This window comes from Tursiops truncatus, chromosome 9 (assembly GCF_011762595.2).
Source record: "Tursiops truncatus isolate mTurTru1 chromosome 9, mTurTru1.mat.Y, whole genome shotgun sequence".
Classification (NCBI taxonomy): domain Eukaryota; kingdom Metazoa; phylum Chordata; class Mammalia; order Artiodactyla; family Delphinidae; genus Tursiops; species Tursiops truncatus.
The window spans coordinates 14158886-14179360 of NC_047042.1; the positions used below are offsets into that span (position 1 = coordinate 14158886).

At 40.7% G+C, this 20475-nt stretch overlaps 1 protein-coding gene across 3 annotated transcripts in view; it reads left to right on the forward strand.

Annotated features, from left to right (window-relative positions):
• The window catches only part of VPS41 (VPS41 subunit of HOPS complex), a 204549-nt gene that overhangs the window by 119547 nt on the left and 64527 nt on the right, over positions 1 to 20475 (forward strand). For all 3 annotated transcript variants that reach the window (XM_019940651.3, XM_073809540.1, XM_019940652.3), the window contains 3 exons: positions 11654 to 11773; positions 13655 to 13801; positions 19161 to 19227. In XM_019940651.3, coding sequence (XP_019796210.1) covers positions 11654 to 11773; positions 13655 to 13801; positions 19161 to 19227 — 334 coding nt within the window. The remainder of the gene's footprint in view (positions 1 to 11653; positions 11774 to 13654; positions 13802 to 19160; positions 19228 to 20475) is intronic.

Here is a 20475-nt window from a genome sequence, read left to right on the forward strand (position 1 = left end):
TGAGAATGCTGTGGCTGTTCTTAACTATTTGGAATAGTTATTTCCTCTGCAAGAATCATTGTTTGGTTTAGTATGTTCATTATTTTTTTTTGTGGGGTTTAGTACCAATGGACTGTCATTAACACTGGGAAGCCCCTCTCTCTCTCTCTTTTTTTTTTTTTTTTTGCGGTACACGGGCCTCTCACTGCTGCGGCCTCTCCCGTTGAGGAGCGCAGGCTCAGCGGCCATGGCTCACGGGCCCAGCCGCTCCGCGGCATGTGGGATCCTCCCGGACCGGGGCATGAACCCGTGTCCCCTGCATCGGCAGGCGGACTCTCAACCACCGCGCCACCAGGGAAGCCCCTCTCTCTCTTTTTAAAATAAGGCTGTAGAGCACAGGGAACTATATTCATTATCCTGTAATAACATATAATGAAAAACAATATGAAAAAGTATATGTGTGTGTGTGTGTGTGTATATATATATATATATATAAAAAACTGAATCACTTTGCTGTACACCTGAAACTAAGACAACATTGTAAATCAACTCTACTGCAATAAAAAAATAATATAAAATTTTAAAAAAGATAAGGCTATATAAATAACTGTCATTAACCTTGAGAAGCTTTTCCCTTTCCCCCCCCCTTTTTTTTTAAGACAAGGCTCTATAGCAAGGGGTCACAGTTACTGCAATTATAAGTTGGTGTCACCAGTACAGACTATACCACAGTCATTTCACAGGGCTATTTGGCGTGACTAGTTCTGCCTCTTGAGCACAGCTCGGTTAGAGGGTCCACATAAGGTGCTGTGAGCACGTAGAATCTGGATTTCAGGAATGGTGGTCCGTTTCCAAAAGGAGATAGGAGGAATGCTGCTGGTGGAAAGCAGTTAGCCCGCAAGACCATTAGTCAGAATGGTGATTTGGTAGGAAAATGAATATTCCCAGTCTTTGGAGAGGGAAAACTATGTGTATGTATATAGTACATGTGTATGTATATAGTATATAAAAACTATGTGTATGCATATATATGTATGCATATAGCACTGTTGGGGTAGTTTTGCCGTCCTTTGTCTTTAAGCATTTGGGGCTTTTCCCCCCCTAATTGTTTGTTTGATCCCTCTCAGTTTTCTACTTCATTTTCAGCCAGTATTCCTCTTTGATGTTTGTAACAGTGCAGATTTGAACAAAATCAACATCTAATGGTGGTGAATTAGCTGTGTCAGTGCCCTGCGGCCAAAGATCTCCGGAACACACCCACCAGGCATGAGGAAGAGGGTGTGCTAGAAAGAGGGCGTTACAGGTTTTGGGCTGATGAAAGATGGTTTGGGGAGGGTTTAAGGAAGCAGAACTTTGCTCTGGATCGGGTGCTGTCAAGAAGCAAGAGTAATTCCACCACTGGGTATCTTAATACATCATATCTAGAAGGAGGGCAGACCAAATGAAGGCTAACGACATGTTGATAAAGAAGCAGCAGTCTCTCCTTTTAGCCAGGATAGGGAGGTGTCTGGTCATTTATGTGGCTTGGAAAACATTGATATCCTGTCAGTGTTCAGATATGATTATGGAGTAGTCCTGGTTTTGTCCTCATCTCATGGTCACGGGGCCCTGTCTGATGTTGGTGTTCTGTGACATTTTTTTATATTCACCCGGAGAACACGAATGGCAGGCCAGTTCCTGCGTGCCAGCTTTTCTCTTTCTTCGTTGTGACAAATAAAATGCCCAACATTTGCTAGATGACTTCTATTGAGGTACTTTATGAAAATATATGTATGGTCTGATTTCGTTGTTTTGGTAGAAATATAAATGTCTGGTGTAGCAATTTCTTGGAAAGCTGTATACCAAATTATTAACAATATTAATAATATTAACATATATTATTAACAATATCTGGGCAGGATTATTAGTGTTCTTTCTGGCCTTCATTGGCTTTTATTTTCTGCTTTTTTTTTTGGTAGAAAACATGCCTTTTATAATAATAAAAAGCAATAATAAAAGAATGTATAAAGTAATCCCAACTATTTTTGTTGTTTTCAACTTAGCATTGTAAATCATATGAAATTCCCTACATTATTGAAGTCTAATCTTAGCTCAGATGTTCTTTAATGGTTACATAATATTCCATCCTGTGGGTCTATTTACTTTTCTTAATCATTCTCATATTATTGGACCATTAGGTTGTATCCAGTTTGGGGTTAGCATAAATCATGCTGTAATGAAGCTAGAAATCTTTTGTCTGTGTTTCTGAATGCTTTCCTAGCACTACGATTAGAATGACTGGGTCAAAGATTATGATTATCTTTTAGGCTTTGGATACATAACCGCCAGGTAAAGGTACATTCCAGAAAACACACTGATTGACACCATCTGTGTTAGAGGACCCGTTTCACCGTATCAGCCTGCCAATTTGATATACATAGAAAGAGATTCCAATGTGCTGTTTTGTAACTTCTTTAAATTATTAGTGATTTTGAGCATTTTTATTTACTAGTCACTTATCTCTCTTCCTTTGTGATTTCTCTGGTTGTAGTATTAGCTTGGGGCAGCTTTTAATATTACCATAGAAGCCAGGACAATCGACGACTGTCCGTTTGATATTTATTGTCAGTTTGAGCACAAATTATTGCTGCTTACTGAATAGCCTGCAGCCTTTTCTCCAATTTTAGCTAAACCTGGAATAATTATTCTTGTTCTAGGGAGGCATTATATAGGAGTCATAATGAGGCTTTAGAGTAGATGCTGAACCATGTATAAAGAGGACGAATATATTCTACTCCATAGATGTGAGTCTGCCCCCAAACCATCTGTCCTGCTGCTTCCTTGGAGGCACTCGAAGACAAGCCACGGTGCCCAGTTAAAGTCAGGTTCATTTCACTTGGTTTCTTCTGTAGGCAGTGTCCTGATCTGTACTTTTCCCCTTTTGCTTCACTTTGTTGTTTTTTTTTTTACTTGAAGTATAGTTGATTTACAATATTGTGTTAGTTTCAGGTGTACAGCACAGCGATTCCATTATATATATATGTATATATGTGTGTGTGTACATATTCTTTTTCAGATTCTTTTCCCTTATAGGTTATTACAAAATATTCAGTATAGTTCCCTGTGTTATAGAGTAGGTCCTTGCTGGTTCCCTTTTGCTTTACTTTGCATTGAGTGAAGTGCTTGTTCAGATCCGTAAACCTGTGTGTTCAGGTGACTCTTTCTCTTATTCAAGACTTAGCAGTTTTGTGCTTCTTTTTCATAACCTCGCTGTGCAAAGATCTCCCCCTGAATCGTCGATGATTGAGATTATGCGTAGTTAAAATTAGAGATATTTGTTCATCGCACAGAACATTAATTCGTTTCATCACCCAGTGGATGGCTTTTGTGTTTTCTCTACTCTTAGCGGGGCAAGGGGTCCAACCTTGAAGCCAGCCCCAGGAAACAGACCCTCAGACAGCTGCAAACTGAAAAACAGACCCAAGGTGTTTGACATGAACAACCAGTTCTATTAAGTCTGCAGGACCCACCTGGAAGGTTTTCTGTTTTCTTGCTTGTTTGTTTTGTTTTTAGTGGTAAAACTATTTTTTAAATGCCCCATTCATTTCTGGAATCCCATTTACAATTGTGAGTTGCATATGAAGAAACTGCAGATTGCTAGTTTGAATAGGAGTTTGCCTCACATGCTGGCTACAGTTGACTGCTAAACCCATGCAGATGGGCAAGTAGATATATAGATCTATCTCTCTCTGTCATTGCTAGTTTTTTTGTTTGTTTTTGTGTGGGGTTTTTTGGGGTTTTTTTTGTTTGTTTGTTTGTTTTTAATATAAAGGGGCTGCTCCTAAGTGGCATATCTTATGTTTAACTTCTTTGGTTCACCTTGAACCCATAGCTTGTATTTCTTGGTCACTAAATTGACTGTTAACCTTACGTTGATATGGTGTTTTCTTAAATTTCAAAGCATATTTCTGGCTACATAGTTTTCACAGGAATAGTTAACTTCAAGGATTTGTCCAAAACCTGTGTGTGTTTTAGTTGTGTTTATTCAGATATTGCTTGGAAGCAAATAGCCTGTGAGGTGGCCTCTGGAAATCCACCTGTGTACAGAGACTTTCTCTGGTAGCAGTATCTGGCCTGTGTTTAACTGCTTTTAAACGTGTTAACTCACCTTTTGGGAAAGGGGATGCAGGAAATAACCACCGAATTGAAAGCAGTAATATATGTGGGAAATCCCTGTTTTCTTCCTACATGTTTTAAGTTCTCTCTCAGTGGTGTTTAGAAAGGCTGTGTGTTTTAAACTTTGGTACTGAGCCAAAGCAGGAAGCAGGACAAAGGTGTTCTCTGCTCTGTGGGGTTCTTCTCGGTCACTTCTGTCTCCATCAAGATTCAAGACTCCTATCTGCTGTCAGCAGCCAGCTACCACCCCAGGTCTTCTCCATGCTCACTAATTTTTTTTTTACTTGCCCTCTTGACTTTTTCCATTTTATCCCTAATCTCTTCCAATCTTGGATTTTAAAATCCTTCTGTGATAAGTCCTCCCCATCATTATGCCCTGTGTCTATTTTTACTGGGACAGCCTTATTTGGCTTTTTTTTTTTTTTTTTTTTTTTTTTGCCGTACACGGGCCTCTTACTGTTATGGCCTCTCTCGTTGCGGAGCACAGGCTCCGGACGCGCATGCTCAGCGGCCATGGCTCACGGGCCCAGCCGCTCAGCGGCATGTAGGATCTTCCCAGACCGCGGCATGAACCCGCGTCCCCTGCATCGGCAGGCGGACTCTCAACGACTGAGCCACCAGGGAAGCCCTTATTTGGCATATTTTAAGTTGCTGGGTTTTGCTTTTCTTTCCCTATTTCTCTGTTTTATTGTCTCACACTCCAGCATCTTCTCTGATCAAGCATTTTGTCTTTTGTGGAGTCTGTTTTCTCCAAGCCTCTCGATCCTTCCTGGTGGAACACCCTTGCCCATGGGCTTATTAGACCCCAGACTCAGAGCAAGCAGTGATGCTGGTGTTTAGGGAGCCTGAAGGACTCAAATGATTTATATACTTGGAAGATCACAAAGTGATTAAAAAAGGGCCAGTCACCCTCCCTTTCCTCCATGAGGGAAGAATGGTGATGGGTAATGACGGGTGTTAGGCTACCAGAACTGGCAGCTTTATTACAGCCCAATAGGAATCATGCCCGTGTGTGGGAGATGCTGGGATGTGGTGCAGGAAAGTTCTAGATAGATTTATCAGCACAAAACATAGGAGAATAAAGTATATTGCTGAGGATCTGAGGGCTCCCATTGAAATATAAGTACTGAGAGTGCTGACTGCCAGAACGTGGATTTATGGGAAATAAAGCCCTAAAGTACTTTCTCCAACAAAAAAATAGACCTCTTGGAAACAGTTTTTCCTCTCTATGTACTTAGCTCCCATTGAGCTTAAATTGCTCTCAGTATTGTGATAATGACAACTCAGTATTACAGGATGTGGAAGATGAACCAAATAAATTAACCAGCTGCTTTTAAGGGTAGTTCACCCAATGGCTTCCCCTCTAAAATGCTTTGTAGAAGATTTGTGCTCAGTAGGTCTCTAGGCAGTTTCATGGCTGCAAAAAAGAAATGGATTTTATTAAATGTCAGTGAAATACAGGCAGATAGTTTTGTGGTAGTTAAATTAGCATAGAATGTGTGTAAGAAAAGCAGATTGTCTCGTCTTAACTTGACGACATAGAGCTTTCTTTGGCATTCCTGCCAGATAGTGTGTTTCTGCCTGAAATGCCCATAGATTAGGATGGAAAAATCCTGACCCCTCCTGTCTGAAACTGTATGTCTTACAGAATGTTATCCATCAAATCCTATATGTACAGCATGGTTGTACTTGAAGAGTTTCAAAGGACAGTAATGGGAATAATTCCATAATTACTAGCTGACGTTTAAGGTTTTATACTATGTGTGGATTAGGAAATAGGACTTATAAGTAAAGAATTAGGTGAATTGGGAGTTTGGGATTGTCCCAATACTCTATTTAAAGTAGATGACCAACAAGGACCGACTGTATAGCACAGGGAGCTCTGCTCAATGTTTTGTAATAACCTAAATGGGAAAAGACTTTGAAAAAGAATAGATACACAAGATACACATGTATGTATAACTGAATCACTTTGCTGTATACCTGAAATTAACACAACATTGTTCATCAACTATGCTCCAATATAAAATAAAAATAAAAAAAAAAGAATTAAGTGGAGTGGAGAGGGAAGGCAGAAATAAATGCTTCAAGGGGTCAGGCAGGTAACATAGAGGAGAGAGGCAGGCCAGGTGAGGGGACGGCCAGGAGAAGTGGGCCCTGTGACAGTCCAGAGAGCCCTGGAGCAGGCAGTCAAACCCATTCCAGGGATCACTGATCAGGCCAAATGAGAGGCCAGTGGACATCCCTGAAATCAAGGGGCTGCAGTTAAGGGAGGACTCACCTTCAAAGGACTTTTCAACTTTTTGACAAGTTGAACACAAATTATATCCTCTGGCGTTGAGCAAAGGGAAAGAGACCAGCATTTCAGGAGTAGGACATAGAGTCAGAATAAATGAGCCCTTTCTCAAGGTACAGATGTTTTCCTTGGATGAGTCAGTCTCAGGGTCCTTTTCCTATAGAGTTTTGAGATTAGGGCAGATGCCAGTGTGTCTGAAATAGTGTAGGGACCTTACTAACTAAAGATGGGCCGAGTAACTGGGGGATTTGGGAATCACACAGCTCTTCCTGTAGCAAATACATTGTGTGTATGGACCACAAAGGAAAGAATAAGACTTGCAGACCTAGGAAAGCCTACTCAGTATCTAATATTTGTTATTCCTGTGTGTCTAGCAAAGTACGTATAACATGTGGTTTCTCTCCCCGATGGATTTGCAGTCTGCTAGGAAGAGGAGAAGAAAATACATGATCTCAGTGAACTAGATATAAAATGGTGCTGACGATCGCATGACTCAGAACCAGCATGACCGTAAGACGTATGTAGAACCAGGAAATCAGGGGGAAGTTATTTTGATGTACGAAAGAATTCTCCGAAATGATGGTCCTGTCTAATATATTTAAGGCTGTTTGTTTAGTTTTCAAATATAAACTTATATAAAATTTATATAAAAATTTATATAAAATATAAATTTCTTAGTTTTCAAATATAAAGTGATGAAACTACCGCTGTTTGAAAGACATGGGGAAAATAACATGAATCGTGTCTAAAATTGTAATGGAAATTAGTTAAAATTTATTTCATTTACAGAAGCTAGGATATTAGCTGCCCCCCACCTCCTGTTTTTGAGTACCCATCAGTGGCACAGAATGGGTACCACTGATGCCGCCGTCCGAATTATAAAAATAAGGGAGAAGCTCCTTTGCTCCTTTGATTTGTGTCAGAGCAGGTTACACAAGGTTTATTGTAATAGAACTCTGAAAACTCAGACTGAATTCAGCATTCTCTCCTTTTCTTCCTGCCCTCTGCTGGAAGCTTCCCTTGGAGCTAGAGCAGGAGACAAAGGAGGCTGGTGGCCTCAGCTTCATCCTATAACTGAAAGCACACTGACCACAGCAGAAAGGATAGAGTGGAGTGAGTTTGATTTGAATTACAACAGGACTTTATTAACAATTTTCTACAAGTTAAATGTTTTATTTAAAAAATAAGTACAGTTTATGTGAATTAATTCTAACACATAGTCAGGATGCTGCAACCATTCCTTCAAGTTCCAGTGAACTTTTTGATATTGTTTTGTTTCAAATATTCCCCTAAATTATCCTGACTGTACAAATTAGAGAAGGGATTTTCATCCGCCTATTAACATTATAAAAAATAATTCACATGTGCCATGCGGAATAATTATAAAATAGAAATAATATAAAATCGCCTGTTACCTCTTTCTGGAATTAATTATGATTACTTTGTAATGTGTCTTTCAGATTTTAATATATGGATACACATTCATATTTTATTTAAAAGTCATCATATTTAATCCTGTTTTGCAATCTGCTTTTTTATTTACTATGCCCTGAACCTCTTTTTCTGTTAATAAGAGTCCATATATAAAATCATTTAGAAATGATTGTACACTCTTCAGCTGTGTAACTCTACTACATTTTACTCAGTCTATTTCTGGCCATTATAAATAACTTTACATAACTCTTTGCTCACTTATCCGATCACTTGTTAGCATAAATTTCTAGGCTAGGACTTCCTGGGGACATTTTTTAAAGCTTTGAGCCCATAATGCTAAAGGATCCTTCAGAAAGATTGTGGGTCCTACATACACACACACGTACACACACAGACAGCCATGTCCCTTGCCCCAGTGTCTGACCTTATCATTTTGGTTCATCTTTGTCAGTTTTTTCCTTTCCTTTTTCCTTCACCTGTCAATTCTGAGACCACTGCTATACTGTTTGGGGTGTTAATTTCATATAATGTTTTACTGTCTGGCAGGGCACATCCACAGGCCCACCCCCAAATTACTTAATTTAAAAAAAAATTCTTGTTATTCTCACATATTTTCAAATAAATTCATAGCATTTTGGAAGCTCTAGAAAAAGTTCCTTTGGGATTTCCTTTGGGTTTGCATTAAAATCTTAGGTTAACTTCGTAAGACTTAAGCTCTTCAGTGAGAACTTTGAGTCTTATCATCCAGGAACGTAATATCTTTCCATTTATTTAGTTCTCCTTCTCTCTCCCTCGATAAAGTATTTTGTTTTTGCTGTGTAGCTAGTACGCACCCATCTGTTTTTGTTCATTATTAACTTTGAGAGCTGTGGACTTTCCCTTGTTTACAACTTTGATTGCATCCCCTAAAGTTTAGGTCTGTGCTATTTGTATTTTCATTTTCCAAGTGCTCTGGTTGCAGTTCGATTTCCTCTTTTTATTTATTTATTTATTTGGCTGTGTTGGGTCTTCGTTTCTGTGCGAGGGCTTTCTCTAGTTGCGGCGAGCAGGGGCCACTCTTCATCGTGGTGCACGGGCCTCTCACTGTCGCGGTCTCTCTTGTTGCGGAGCACAGGCTCCAGATGCGCAGGCTCAGTAGTTGTGGCTCACGGGCCTAGTTGCTCCACGGCATGTAGGATCCTCCCAGACCAGGGCTCGAACCCATGTCCCCTGCACTGGCAGGCAGACTCTCAACCACTGCGCCCCCAGGGAAGCCCTGATTTCCTCTTTTACCCAAGGAGAGTATTTTTTTGTTTCAGTTTTTTTTCTGTTTTGCTCTTCTTATCCTTTGTTATTAATTTCTTGCTTAATTTTCTTGTCACCTGAGAATAAGGAGAATTATTTGTGAAGTTCTTCTCTACTTTACGGAATGTCTTAGTCATGTATCAGGAGTGGGAGATTTTTTCTTATTCCCTAGACAAGTTTTATTGTTTTCAAATAGTGTACTTCTCCAAATTGCTGGTTTTCTTCTTGTTAGCACATATTTACTAGAAGTGGCTGTGAAGTTGCCTGTAGATTTTGTGAGAACGTTTCCACATCTTTTACTCTGGACAGTGGTGGGAGAAGGAAGTTTTATGTTTTCATTTTTGCTGAATTGGAACACAGTGTCTGTTGGGAAAACAGCTACCAAAGAATGTAATCATTGGTGCAGCAGGGAAGTACTGGATTTTTTTAAAGCTTGCTTTCTGTATTTATTAAGGTAACTTTCTACAGGCACTGCCCACCTCACATAACTGGCACAACTGCCCTCCTGTTCCAGCCTGCCTGCTTTTTTCTTCCAAGCTGTGTCTCCAGGCAACAGCAGGAGTGGCTATTCAGGTGTGACTCTGCCAGTGCTGATCAAGGCCCCTGTGTCCCTGCCTGAGAGTTCCCCTGTGACTCCCCTCACCTCCAGCCGCCACTGCACTGAGTGTCATTCCGCTATATACTTGACCGAGGTGGGCTCTTTCTTGTAATGAGTTGGACCACAGCCTTCCCTGGGATCTTCTTTCTATCATGTTTTACAGAATTTCTAATTTAAAATTGAGGGCATATTTAATTTTGCTCACCCAGGTACAGATTATTCCCCTTTTAATACTACGTTGGCCATTTCTAGGTGGGGATTGGTGAGGGAGGGGAATTTGATGCCAGGGGGCATCTTCCCCTGGCCATCCAGCCAATCCTCCCTTCCAACAGGTGCTTGTGGAGCATTCCCGGGCCCCGCCCACTTCTTACAATCCCCTCCCCCTGACCCAGGCCACAGAGGGAAGACAGACATTGTGACCTTACCAATTCCTCATGTTGAATACAGTTGTCTTTAGCTACCTGTCTTTAGTGAACTGTGATCTTATACGTGGCAGGAGTTGTATTCTCAGGCTTTCACCTCTGATCCCAAGTTTCAGAGCTGTCCTGTCACAAAACGCTGCACACACTCCGTGGGCGCCTCGGCTCTGTTCTCTGCGTCATGGCCAAGGGAGAGGCTGAATCACAGGTGGAGGCCGTACCTAAGTGTCACTAGCTGGAGGCTTGGTGGTGGTGATTTCTTGGAACCTGGGCGGGGGGAGGATGAGATGGGTTAGAAAGTTGCTGCGCGTATGTAGAGGAGCTCTGTCCTGTGTTTATCCGATGAGAGCACCTGTGCTCAGTAGAAGCCCCGTCTCCAGTCTCCCCTGTGGCTGTTGTGAGGCCCCCTTGCTCTTGCATGGATGATAGAGAACTTTATACATTTCTGGCAGTTTCACTTGACTAAACTCGGCTTATTAGTGACGGTGGACACTTATTTAATTTTAGGTTTTTTTTTCCTTTCCTTTCTTTCTGCTGCTTCTGGCTCTAGGAGCCTAACCATTGAGAAAGACATGTAAGAAATATAAATACTGTGAATTTACTCTCCACTATTCCCTATTTTTTCCCCTATTTTGGGGGTGGGGTATACTAAGGTAAACTGAAATTGACGCTTATGATAGGAATTTTAAAAATTCTGTTATGGAAACTCTCATCAGCAATTTGCTTTTAAAAGGTTAACTGTATATTTCAGGATAACATGTCTAAAGTTATATAGTGTAAGTTACACAATGTATAAATTATACCTTGTATGTATTAAATGACATATTGTATAAAGACCTTTTTTTACAGGATTTAAATTGGATATATCAAGAAAAAACTTTTTATTGTATCCTTAATAATGCATGAATTCTAGAACTACATATTTATGTAGAAGTTTTGATTAAAGACCCTAGCTACTCTGAAGTTTTTGTAGAAGTTTAATCCTAAAGCAAATTTCTCTTATGTTATGACATGAATTACTGCTCAAAAATCATTGTTAAATTATTTTTCTAGGGTTAAGTGAAAGACCCCTTCTAATCATTGCAGTTTAATCTGTGGCTAATATTTTATTTTCAGGGAAAACATTATCAGGTTTTGATTTCCCAGTTTACTAAATAAATTAATTCATGGTCAACTATTTGAAGAACTTTCTGTGATAAAAATCTTTCTACTAGTGTACATTATTTTCCCTGAATTTTGGTGTTTTGGTGCCATCTTGTGGCTGGACTGTGTAGTAACCTCAACACCCAAACACATTTCAGTGTCCTCGATAGGGTAAAGGATAGACTGGGAATGCTTTCCAAAATGCAAATCATGTACCACTAGAAACCTACATTTAAAGGGCTGAGGATAGTTTGTTACTCGGTGAATGGACAAGAAAAAATAGTAAGGAATTTGATATATGACTCTTGGTTTCTAAAATTCTGTTTTCATGATATTTGCCCCTAGTTGCTGCTGTTTGAACGGTCTTGGATGAGCAGATGGAAGTCTTCAGTTCTGCACGAAGGAGAAGGGAACATACGGAGTGTGAAGTGGAGGGGCCATCTGATTGCCTGGGCCAATAATATGGTACAAGCAGTGTCCCTAACGCTAGTTCAGAGCTAGAAGGACAGCCGGACCGAGAGCCCTGCGACAAAGGGCAGGGATGGCGCTCCTGCCACCGCCATTTCTCTGGGTTTTTTTATATCCCCGTATCTCCTCCCTCTTTTTTTTTTTAACATCTTTATTGGAGCATAATTGCTTTACAATGGTGTGTTAGTTTCTGCTTTATAACAAAGTGAATCACTATACATATACATATATCCCCATATCTCCTCCCTCTTGCGTCTCCCTCCCACCCTCCCTATCCCACCCCTCTAGGTGGTCACAAAGCACCAAGCTGATCTCCCTGTGCTATGCGGCTGCTTCCCACTAGCTATCTATTTTACATCTGGTAGTGTATATATGTCCATACCACTCTCTCACTTCGTCCCAGCATAGCCTTCCCCCCTCCCCGTGTCCTCAAGTCCATTCTCTACGTCTGTGTCTTCACTCCTGTCCTGCCCCTAGGTTCTTCAGAACCGTTTTTTTTTTAGATTCCATACATCTGTGTTGGCATACGGTATTTGTCTTTCTCTTTCTGACTTACTTCACTCTGTATGACAGACTCTAGGTCCATCCCCCTCACTACAAATAACTTAATTTCATTTCTTTTTATGGCTGAGTAATATTCCGTTGTATATATGTGCCACATCTTCTTTATCCATTCATCTGTCAATGGACACTTAGGTTGCTTTCATGTCCTGCCACTGAAATTTCTAAAAGGTACATGGAGCGATTGATATCATACCCGGAGGGTAAAGAAATTACATTGCTTTTGGTGTTCATGGGAGAGTAATTTCCAACATATTCTGGACTCTATCTTAGAGGAAGAAAGCTGAGGCATGGAGAATAGCCAAGAAAATGAAAAGGCATCTTAATAATGAAAGGGCTGCATTGGAAATGTGGTCTTGAAAATACCATTTGCCTATTAGCCGAGGGCAAATGCCAGTTGCTATGAAACAAGGGCAGGATATTGCTGATTTTTCTTTTACTCTCAGTATAATCACAGACCCAAAACAGGCCTGCCTTTGAAAAAGGGGATCCTAATTTTTGGTACTTCACTTATCTCAAGTTTACTCAATATCAGTAGGGCGAGTAGAAAGTTTAAAAATTACCTTTTGGACATCTGGCATAGCTTTTGGAATTTTGAGGTATAATTTAGCAAATCAGTGCTATTCCTTTTTGGCCTCACTACATGGCATGTGGGATCCCAGTTCCCCAACCAGGGATCGAACCCATGCCCTCCATGCTGGAAGCGCAGAGTCCTAACCACTGGACCACGGGGGAAGTCCCCTGCTATTCCATTTTGAATGGTAGAAACCTCCCAGAATCTACCATGCCAGTCAGGACTTTTCTTACTTCTCCTGGGTCACAGTCAAGGTCAACAGACATGTGGCCTCTTGGTCTATTTTCATTTAGCTGCTTGCTTGATGTTTCCATTTGAGTACTTTAAAATGTCAGGCGTGTTTTTCTTTATATAGTGGTTTTGCAGATTCAAAGCTTTTCTGAAAAGCAAAGCCCGTATTTGTGGTGGAACGATACAATTAGAGATGTGACTTTCTGTCTTTTTGGAAATGCAGTTGTTGATATCTGTACATTGCCCACTTGTGTTGGATTTGAGTGGCCTGTGCCATCCACTCATAAAATCTAGTTTGCCTAGAAAGAAGGACAGAGGTTTTCTTTCGTTTTGGGTTTTCACAGGATTCTTGTGGAGTAGGAACGTTTCTGCGGCTCCCAGCAGCACCTAAAAAACACTGTCGATACTTTGCTGTGCTGGTTATCCCTGATGGTTAGCAGTGGCCATTAATAAATTTTCTTTTACCTTCCTTCTCCCAAGGAGAGGATGCTTAATGCTATTTTATTTTCCAGGGTGTGAAGATTTTTGACATCACCTCAAAGCAGAGAATCACCAACGTGCCCCGGGATGATATAAGTCTTCGCCCCGATATGTATCCCTGTAGCCTCTGCTGGAAGGACAGTGTGACACTGATCATTGGCTGGGGCCCCTCTGTCAAGGTAGTTTTGCTTGTATTTCTTGTACGTCTGTGTTGTTACAGAGCTACCGAAGGTGGTCCACAGGAGAGCGAGTCCTTGAATGGCTTCTCGGAACCAGAATATTTTCACCTGCATATTATTGTCATGTGATAATCATTTCATGCTTGAATTCTTCCATATGCATAGATTTTCAGATCTATCCTTTCTCCTGAACTTCTCCATGTTCAGAATGGTGCTGCCTTTGTGATCCTTTTTAAATTTCCCATAACCCCATTGGCCTTAGCTCTATGTAAAGCATGTGTTAGGTGTTGTTGGTTCACCTGGGTCCCTTTCGTTATTGTTCTTTTCATTTCCCGTAGCTTTGATTCTGAGCTTCTTCACTAGGACCGATGGTGGAAAAAAGAAGGTTGAGATGAAATCGTCCTGCTTGCTCGGTAGTAGTTTGGTGGAGTGAAGACCCAGGCTTATTATGGATGATAAGATTTGGGGCTATTTTGTCACGTATATTATCTGCCAATATGTGCCTGGGTGAATGAAGCTATTCTGCAAACGGAGGCCCCAAATCCATTCACCTTTATTTCATGCCTAGTCGTTTTTCTTGTATTAGATGTTTCAGAGCCAAAAGTTGTTTTCTTCCCTTTAAAAATATATACCTTAATCTAAACAACGTAAACTAAAACTTAGCTGAGTTAAAGACGCTGTGAGAAAGTATCCCAGCCAGTCTAATGGAAGAGCTCGGCTCTGAAGAGTCACGCAGACCTGGAATCCATTCCAACTTTTCCACTTAACTTCTTGCGTGACCCTCTCTGAGTCTTACTCTCCTAATCTGTAAAATGGGCGTGTTAATTGTTCTCACATCACATGTTTCGGAGACGATTAAACGAAGAGCTTAGCATAGGATCTGGAGTATTGTACTTGATAAATATCAGTGTCACTGTTACGCCGTAAAATTCCAGAGAAGTCATGAAAGAGACCTGGCTATTTAAAATTCTTCAGTGGAAAGAAAAGCATAAAAATTATTAATGTTATCACCAAAATAAGTGTTGTTAATCTGAGGTAAAGTCTCGTTGATACGATTCAGGTTCTCTTTCTTTCTTAATTGAACACGTGGTCATTATTTCCATGTGTTAAATGAACACAACATGATTCACATTTAAGGTAACAGGAAGGAGGTTGTACCCCCAAAGTCTATGATAAAAAAGTGATTCCCAGTCTCCCTATCCCATGCGTGTGGTTACTGATCCAATAAAGTAATGTTCTTGATATTTTTTAAGTTTCTTAGATGGACCAAGTAGCTTTTTCCTCTGTTGTGATTCGCTTTTCTTTCGGTGAAAGATAAGGGAAATTAGTCTATTGGGACATGTGAGAAGTTTGCTGACTGTTACCAGAAATGCTTCCTCTATTAGGCTGAATAATGGTCCCCAAAGACAGCAGGTCCTAATTCCCACCACCTATAAATGTTTCTTTATGCGGCAAGAGAGTCGGGCAAAACATGTGACTAATGAAGCATCTTGAGTTTACCCTGCATTATCTGGGTGGGCCCTCTAAGAGGGAGTGCTACCCCAGAAGAGGAGAAGGCAGTGTGACCATGGATGCAGGGATTGGAGTGAGGCAGCCAAGGAATGCTGGAAGCCACCAGAAGCTAGACGAGGAGAGGAACAGATTCTTCCCTAGAGCCTCTGGAGGGAGCGTGGCCCTGCTGACACCTTGAACTTAAATCTTAGGGTTAGTACCCCATGCAGCTGCTGGGGAGGGGTGTGAGCTGAGGAAGCAGGAGGGGCAGATCCTTGAGACTGGAGTGAGATTGGTGAGTCTCTGTGGTACATAAAGGAAGGCATTATTGCCGGAGTGGATGGAGCAGGTGTGGAGAAGATGGATAGAAGATGACAGAAGGGATAGGGACAGAGGGAGGGAGGGGTGTGTGTTGTGATGGAGAAGATCGTGTAAGGGCTCTCTGGGACAGAGCTCTGACCACAGCACCTAGGGGATAGTATAGGCCATGGCCCAGCTGCCAGTGGTGTCATGTGTCCTTGTCTTCAGAGGGGCTGTAGGATGGCCAGAGACACCATCAGGCTTTGGCGTGAGTCCCAGCTCCAGCCTTGAGGTCCTGGGCAGTTCTCAGAGCCTCTGTGTTCTCGTGTCTACATTAGGGCTGGTAGTATCACCTTCCAGGGGCGTCTGAGGATTGGAAGAGGCCCGGGCAGTCCTCAAGTTCTGTCACTCTCTCTCAGATCTCTCCACTTCCCTCCATCCCCCGTCGGGTCCCCTGACTCTAGTTTCACCCCCCTTAATTCTGCCCTAAACAGTGCAGCCAGGATGATCTTTTCAGAGTGCAGATCAGGTGATGTCAGTCTCCTGGTTAAACCCCTCCAGGATGCTCATTGCTCATAGGATGACATCTTCCTCTTTCATGATGATCTGCCCCGTGTTCCTGTCTAGCCCCTCCTTCCCCTATCCTCTCTGCTTCTGTCTGATTACCTTCCCGTTGAGGGCCCCAAGCTGTCAAGTTGCCCTTTGGCACCTGTCCTGTATCTCCTGCTTCAACTTACATGGCGCTTCTTCCAGGAAGTCTTCCATCCCTGCTAGTAGATGCCCCCTGCTCTGTATTTCTGTACTTCTCCATCACACTTCAGTAAATGCCTTATTTAGTTGTTTGTCTCCCCCACTGCACCATAATCTGCCTAAGAACAGAGCTCTATCTGCTTTACAAAGCCCTCAGCTCAGGACAGGTGCCCCGTAGTTGCTAAAAAGTGCTAATTAATATTTCTATTTCATATATATATATATATATATATATATATATATATTATTGTTACACTTCAAACCACGTGGAACACTGCTCCATGTGTACTTTTATCAACACATTAAATAAAGCAGTTGTTCAGTTGGTATGTGGAGCGTGCCTATTAGACAATTTAGTAGTTTCCCTAGTAAGTGTGGATAGAAGAGTGGATAACTTACACGAAGAGAAGGAAAATTGGGGGAGCGGACAGGAAATTGTCTGAGATGGACAGGAAACAAATGACAGAAAGTGGGAAATTGTCTGAGATGGACAGGAAACAAATGATAGAATCCAATCAAAGGAGAAAATAGCCTGTCACTTCTCAGTAAATGCCTGTACCTCCACAGCACTGGGTTCAAGTCCCGTGTCAGAGAAAGAGAGTACTGTGGCCCTCTGTGTCTGTGGGTTCTGCATCAGTGGATTCGACCAACCTCGATTGAAAATATTTGGGGGGAAAAGATCCAGAAAGTTCCGAAAAGCAAAACTTTAATCTGCTGGAAACCAGTAACTATTTATTAACATTTACATTGTAGTAGGTATTATAAGTAATCTAGAAATGATTGAACGCATATAGGAGGATGTTTGTGGGTTATATGCAAATACTATGCCATTTCCTATAATGGACTTGAGCATCTTCAGATTTTGGTATCCTCCAGGGTCCTGCAGATACCAAGGGATGACTGTACTGTCAGGTAGTTGCCGTGTTCCTGGACAGTGATTTGGACATGGATATTAGCCAGACCAAACCTTAAAAAAATGTACATTGATCTATCAATTCTACTTCTAGGAATTTATCCTAAGGCAACAAAAGTCCAACAGTTTTATACACGAGTATGTTGATTGCACTATTGCTTGCATCAGAGATAGATAGAAGAAAAAACTAATGTCTAAAATAGGATTGAGTAAATAAATTACAGTATATCCCTGTAATGAAATGCTATAAAGACATTAAAGAATTATGTAAGGATATTTAAATAATACGTTAAATTAATTGTAGTAATTTTAGGTTGAGAAAAGTAGCTTCCCCAAAAGTGTGGGTTGCTAATAGTGTTCACTTTGTTGTGGGACCACAGATAATAATTTGGTTTTTTCCCTTTGGGTTTTCTGTATTTTAGAATTTTTCATATGGTAGCTATACTTAGGGTTGCAGCTATAAATTAACACAATAAATGCTGCCTAAAAGAAAAAGGAAAAAAAACTAGTCCCTGATGAAAGTTGTATAAGATCAGTACTTAACTTGAGGTTCAGCTTTTTTTTTTAATTGAAGTATAGGTGATTTACAATGTTGTGTTAATTTCTGGTGTACAGCAAAATGATTCGGTTATACATATATATACATATATATATTCTTTTCCATTATGATTTATTTCATATTCTTTTCCATTATGATTTATCACAGGTTATTGAATTTAGTTCCCTGTGCTATACAATAGGACCGTGTTGTTTATTCATTCTATATATAATAGAATGCATCTACTAATCCCAAACTACCAATCCTTCCCTCCCTCAGCCCCCTTCCCCTTGGCAACCACAAGTATGATAATCTCTGCGTCCATCCATGTTGCTGCAAATGGCATTATTTTGTTCTTTTTATGGCTGAGTAATAGTCCATGGTATATATGTACCACATCATCTTTATCCATTCATCTGTTGATGGACGTTTGAGGCTCAGTCTTAACCTGGATGAACTTAACTTAACGTGAATAACGTGAATTTTTCTCATTTCTTATTACAAAATAGAATACATTTCCGTTAGAAAATATAGCAAAGAAAATATAAAGTATCTCTAGTCTTACCACCCTAAAACATCCACTGTTAACACACGTATGTGTTAAGGGTTGTGTGTAAGTGAGATATATACAAAAATAAATATATAAAATCTCTATCCAAACTGTATACATACAATTGAAAATAGGAGTTGGCAAACTTTTCTGTAAAGGGCTGGTAGTAAATATTTTAAACTTTGCATGATACATACTGTTTCTGCTGAGTATTTTTCCTTTTATTTCTGTTTTTCCTTCTCTCTCTTCCTCCCTCCCTCCTTTTCACTTTTTCAAGGCTTCAAAAATACAAAAACTCTTTTTAGCTTCCAGGCCATAAAAAAAGCAGACCAGGGGCCGGGCTGTTGTTTGCCACCCCTGATTTAAATTATATAATACATTGATTTTAATATGCTCAAGAGAAGAAGAAGAGCATGTGACGCTTTTGCAAAGTATTATTTAGCAACAGTGAAATGTTACTAATATGTGATCAGAAACACAAGACCTACTGTGGGTGCTTCTGTTAGAGATAGATAGAAGGAATCTGTGAGTAGAGTTGCAGAGAATGGGTCACTGAAACCATATTAAAACTATATTAGTTTCCTTCCTTTCTTTGTCCTCGAATAAAACTTTATTGAAGAATAGTGTCAGAGAATATAAGTAATGGTTGCTATATGTCATTGAAGTTAATTTCCATCACTTAAGTCACAGGGTAGGTTGTGTGCATTCCATCTTGAGTGCTACACGGCTAATTTAGCAAAAGTACCATATAGTGAATGACACGTGATGAAGAGTTTTCTATCAGATGAATAAAATAACCTGTGAATTTCTTTTCTAGATATGCTCGGTGAAGGAACGGCATGCCAGTGAAATGAGGGACTTGCCGAGCCGATACGTTGAAATAGGTATGCCTTCTGTGGTGTAAACCTTCAGAAGAGAATCCGTGTTATGAAGGGGAGTCCTAAGGCTGTGTTCTTCAGGGCTCATCATTGGTACCTTGATGAAATAGATCAAGAAACTTCTAAGATTTGAAGTTTGGCTGTAGAGACCCTTTATTCTAACTCTATTTCTAATTTTTACACAATAATATTGTAGTTGGCTTTGAAGTTGAATAACCATGAGCTTGGGTTCCAGTTCTGTTATTTACCACCTGGACTTTGGACAAGTTTCTGCGTGCCTCAGTCATTTTCATCTATAAAATACAGAAAAGAATACCTGTCTCACAGGTTTTTGGTCAAATTCCAAGCATGCGTGCACAGCTCATAATACAGTACTCACACTTGGTATTGTCAACGTGTGCCTTCTAAATATTTATTTCCCTCATCACTGGTCTGGTCCAAACCGCCATAGTCTTATCTGGATCGTGAGCCAGCAGCCTCCTAACTGGTTCATCTCTTTCCACTGTGAATTACTGTACTCTAGTCCCCCGCACTGCAGTCAAAATACAAATGAGTTGGTGTCACCACCCTTCAGTCCCTTCCCATTGCTCTTAGGATAAAGCTGAGACTCCTTAACTTGACCGTGGGGATCTGCGTTGGCCCTCACCTGCCTTTCTAGCTTCAGCTCATAACAAGCGTCTCCTTGGTCTCTGTGCTCCAGTCACACTGGCCTTCTTCCATCTGCCCGTGCTGCTGCTTCCCATCTCTCTAGAATGCTCTTCTTGCCTCTTTTTACTTCATGGACCCCTTATCATCTTTAATCATACCTCAGCTCAAGTGTTGCTTTTGTGGGAAGGCCCACTGGTCCTCCCTAAGCAGGTCAAATCCCCCCATGATAGGCATGTAGCATTTCCCTTTCTAGCCCTTGTTTGAGTTGCAGTGATCGTGTGATTATTCAGTGCATTTCTGTCTCTTCCACCAGACTATAAGCTCCTTGTTTTTGCTCAGTGCTTGTATCTCAGGGACCTGGCACCATACCTGGCACATAGCAGGTGCTAAATAATTTTGGTTTGAATGAATCAGTGACTCTGGAAACAACTGTTCAGGAAAAGTATGCCAAGGAGGCTATGCCACTACTTTTATACCTTAGTTTTAGGACCTAGTGCCAAACTTACTCAAACAGAAAGGGTGAGAATTGACTGACTTTTGTCAGTTAAACAAAGTAAAAGCTCTTCTTGTATTATTTAGAGCTGAGTAATAATAGGAGACAGTTTT